Source organism: Ochotona curzoniae, unplaced genomic scaffold, assembly GCF_017591425.1.
Source record: "Ochotona curzoniae isolate NIBS_2020 unplaced genomic scaffold, NIBS_Ocur_1.0 contig_3137, whole genome shotgun sequence".
NCBI classification, from domain to species: Eukaryota; Metazoa; Chordata; class Mammalia; order Lagomorpha; family Ochotonidae; genus Ochotona; species Ochotona curzoniae.
The window spans coordinates 986-5,473 of NW_024465731.1; the positions used below are offsets into that span (position 1 = coordinate 986).

General features: G+C 56.6%; 1 protein-coding gene across 1 annotated transcript; it reads right to left on the minus strand.

Annotated features, from left to right (window-relative positions):
* Positions 1 to 203: 203 nt before the first annotated feature.
* On the minus strand, positions 204 to 4,070 carry LOC121155794 (speedy protein E4A-like). Its single transcript, XM_040979216.1, has 6 exons — positions 4,066 to 4,070; positions 2,307 to 2,437; positions 1,774 to 1,832; positions 1,259 to 1,344; positions 452 to 629; positions 204 to 327 (listed from the first exon to the last, which is right to left on the minus strand). The coding sequence occupies exons 1-6, from the start codon at positions 4,068 to 4,070 to the stop codon at positions 268 to 270; spliced, it is 519 nt and encodes a 172-aa protein (XP_040835150.1). The 3' UTR covers positions 204 to 267.
* Positions 4,071 to 4,488: the final 418 nt, after the last annotated feature.

Here is a 4,488-nt window from a genome sequence, read left to right on the forward strand (position 1 = left end):
TGTTGGAAAGTGAGTGTGGGTGACTGCAGAGCACGGCAGAATTGAATGGGAGGTGTGGACATGCACACAGTCCCATCCAATCATCTCATCTAATCATCTCCCACTGTGGATCTGGACAAGGTTTTAGAAAGGTGTGGGTGACAAAAGGGAGTGCAGCTCAGGGTGCCCCCAGATCTCCCAGACTGGAGACAGCCCCCTCCCAGCCCACCCCGAGGACCTGCACGCACCTGCCCTCTGGCCGGTGACCACTGGTGTCAGTGCAGCAGCTTAGGCTAGGAGGGCCCGGTCTCGCCCCCACACCCAGAGCTCTGGGTCATAGGCTTGGATCTGGAAAGACAAACGTTCCCTCAGAGGCTCTTCCCTGGCCCTTCTTGCCTGTCCCCACATCCCTAGCCCCGGGCCCTGCAGCCCTGCTCCTGGGTCCTGCTCAAGCCGCCCCAGCCTCACCCACCTCCTCACACTCCTCCAGGGTGACCCAGGCCTTCCAGCCCATGCAGCGCATGAACTGCAGGCGCAGGTGGTCGAAGAGGGGCCGCTGGGCGTCATCCTTGCCGAAGAGGAAGGACAAGATGGCCTGCTTGGGAGGCTCGTCGTCCTCTTCGTCCTCCTCCATGTCGTTGGCCAGGTAGCTGGGAAAAGAAGCCCATCTCTTTGCGCGGGCCCAGCGGGAAGACCTCTGGCCAAGCTCAGCTTCTGCATGGGAGCCCTCAGTGCCCCTGTAGCTGGACAGGAACTGGCAGAGAATGCCTCCCTCCTGGGCCCTGGGCACTGCATCCCTGCCCTCCCCCTCCCCACCCCTTCACCATGATGCAGGTGCACACACCTCCCCAACGACACAGACGTGCCCCCAAGGGCAGACACAGCGTGTCCATCCACTCCCGTGCACTCATTCCACATGCAGCTTGTAGTTCCACATTCCCTGTCACACTCTCTGACCCATGGCATGTACCAGGCAAGGCCTTGTGCAGAGTGAATGAGGTGCCACAAAAGGGCAGGAGCTGAGCTGTCATCTTACACTCAAGTAGGGCCAAGCCTGTAAGAGCCTGTGGGCACTGTGACGTGACCCTGCCACACGGGCCTGGGCCCAGCAGGTCAGGGATCAGAAAGGGTGCCCCCGGAAGCGGGCTGGGCAGCAGCGCTGGGAGGCCAGAGAAGCAGAGGGAGGGTGTGGTGTTGGAGCTGACTCTGCTGTTGCAGGTGGAGGGAGGACTCAGTCCTGCATGTTCCAGGGCAGAGAGTCGGGAAGCAGAATACTCACAGAGCTACGAAGAAATGAATGCGCCTGTACTGCCATGGGTAGAGGCCGGCTCGGCTGAGGTAGGCGATGACCATGGCCAGCAGGTACTGAGGGAGAGAGGGCAGCACGACACGAGTCATGACTTGACGAGAATCAGGACAGGGTGGTGGGTATTGGGGCAGTGGGCTGTTGCCACTCAGTGTAGCCTTGCCACTGCCAGGGCCCTGTGTGAGGGCAGCTGGGGTTCCCAGGGCTCTGGAGGAGCAGGAAGCTGGGCACCTGGGCCCTGATCATCAGGGATGCCCACGAGAGTTGTGACATCCAGGCTGGCCTGACCTGGGGCCTGGCACAGAGGCAGCAGTCTCAGTGGGGAGCAGAGATGCCACAGGCTCCGTCATACATGCGGGGCCCGTCAGGAAAGGGCAGGCACTGTGTGTGCGTGCTGGGTGGAGGCACGTGCAGGGGCAGATGACTGCAGGGGTGCTATGCCCTGTGTCCCCCAACCCAATCTATCCCCGTGTGTCGGGCCCACTCACCTTGTCAGATACTCTGAGCTGCTTGTCCCAGGCCAGGAACCGCTTGACCACGGGATCCTCTGGGGAAAGGGGCCAGTGTGTTAGGCTGAGAAGCAGGCGGGCCCTGGCCTCTTCTGGGGAAGTGTCAGGTCAGAGCCAAGGGTCCAGCAGCCATGCAGAGGCTGGGCACATGTGGCTGGCAAGCAAGGGTCTGTGGCTGCCAGTGAGGAAGGGCTTGGTCCAGCATGGATGTGTGTCCTGGGCCTGGGCACATGCCCGTGGCTGCCCATGTGCCACTGAGGCCTGTTTCAGTCTGTATGGGGTGATCAGTGGGTGACAGCCCAGCATTTACAGTGAGCCCGGCATCTCCGCAGCCCCGCTGGTGGACATGGGCAGCAGGAGCTCATGTGTATCAGAGAGGCTGGCAGATCCAGGGCTCTCCCCAGGCCCCCAGTCTCTCTGGCTACACAGGCAAGGCTCCATCCAGGTCCCCCAGGACCTGTCCCTACCCACCGAAGCACCCCCCACGACCCTCCCCGAGTCTCATCCCCTACCGAGCAGCCTGTTGAAGACCTTGTGGTGCTCAGGCAGCACCGTCGACACACGCTGCTTCTTGAGCCTCATCTTCAGCCCCAGGAGCCACTCCACAGCCCAATTCTCCGTGGGCTCTGTGCTTTGTGTGCACCTTTGGGTTGGTCTCCGGGGCCAGCTCGCCCTGCAGCCCCGAGGCCATATGCCCTGCATCTCTGTTGTCACCTCTGTCTCTGAGTCAGACCCCGAGTTTGAGAAGGCTGTGGACCAAGGCCTCTTTGTGCTGCCGGCAGAACTCTGGGGCTGGGAGCTGGTGTCCACGCGTGGGGCTGTGGGAAGGAATAGGCTCTGTTGTGACGGGCCATCTCTAGTTTTGGCCCCCACAGAATAACTGAAAGCTGCCATGCTCCCCAGCCCCAGCTTGGGGCCTCTTCCTGAGGCCGCCTGCTCCTTGACACATGGCACACTTGGTACCACCCCCAACACCCAACATTGCCCAGCCTGTCTTCTAGCCTGTAATGGAAGCCAGGACACCTGCCCCATTCCCAATGCCCCCACTGCCGTGCCTAGCTCCCTGTGGTTGTGTCCTTGTGGGCATCCTGGTCTCCTCTTGGAGGCCTCTCCTCCAATCCTGACCCCCCGAGGCCTTCTTTGCCATCACACTTGTCCTCAGCTCCCTAGGACTGCTGCCACCCTCCTCCTCCCCAGTGAGATTGTGAGTCACCTGCTCCCTCGGGCCCCTCATGTGGAGGTCCTGGGACCTCATCATCCGCCAGCGCCTGACCACACTGTCCACAGCCACACTCCAGGCCTCTGGCCTCCCTACTCATCCACAACAAGTCTGATAAAATGATTTTATTTTGGTGTTGATGATGTAGTTTAGATGGATCCATGTGCATGTGTACCACTATATCCCATGGGAAGGGTGGAGGAATAGGCCTCCGTGCATGACACCATCGCTTCTGATGTTCATTTTGTTCTCTTTGTTCTTGGGGAAAGGGAAGAAGAAGAGGTGAAGCCATACCCAGCATCCTAACCGCATGAGTGCCGGGGGTGGAGGACAGCCACCCCATATCATCCCAGGGTCCCAGATGTGGATCAGGCTCTGAGGGCACTGCGCAAGGGGTTGTGATAGTTCTGAAAGGCTGTTGGTTTTGTTGCTGCAAGAATGAGGAAATTCTTCCAAGGTCCACTGGCTGACATTGTCCACCTGAGAGTGTCTGTTTGTCCCGATGCTTGATGCTAAAGCCTGGTTTGGAGAGTTGTCCGATTGGTTCTGTCTCCCATCGTCTACGTGGTACTCAATGTCCTCTGCAGACCTGGGTGAGCTGCCATCTGCCCCAAGTGCATCTGGGCATGCTGTCCACTGCTCAGGCTTAGCAAGTGAGGAGGCCCAGTTCTCCAAAATCCATGAGATCTAGTTTCTGCTGGTGAGAGATGTGTCCTGTTGGCAAGAAACAGATGTGTTTGTTTTTCTTTTAGATCTAGTCTACTGATCTATGACGTTTGATTGAGGAGTTGAAGCCATTTCTCTTCAGTGTTACTGTAAATGGGTGGTAATTTGGTCCTGTCGTTTTAGCAATGGTTGTTCATTGATTGAGTCTTCTGTTGTTCTTTTCCTGGGATGTTCTTGGTTTTGGTTTTGGCTATTCCCTTACTCTGTGAAGAGAACCTGTTTAAGTGTTCTGTGTAGTGCAGTTTTGGAAGAGGCAAATTCTTTTCCCTTTTCTTTGCTTTGGAAGCATTTTATTTCATTTTTGAAGACAAAATTTAGCTGGGTACGACATCGTGGGCTGACCATTTTGTGCTTTGAGGATTGGGAAGATGTTGCTCCATTCTCTTCTGGCCAGTAGAGTTTCCTGTGAGAGGTCTCCTGTGAGTTTAATTGCCATTTTTGTTTTTTTTTCTTTTCTGTTTGTTCTTTTGTTTTGTTTTGTTTTGTTTTTATTATTTACATTGTTTTATGTGACACAGTTTTACAGGTTCTGGGATTCCCCCCACCCCTCTGCCCATGGTGGATTCCTCCACCTTGTTGCATGACCAGAGTTCAAGTTCAGTTGAGATTCTTTCTTTGCAAGCATATACCCAGCATAGAGTCCAGCCCCTTGTAGTCTAGAGAAGTTCACCGGCTTGTTGGGGAGACCTTCTCTGGTCTGAAGGGAGAGCCAGCAGAGTATCATCCCGATCCATTAAAAGCCCCATCGT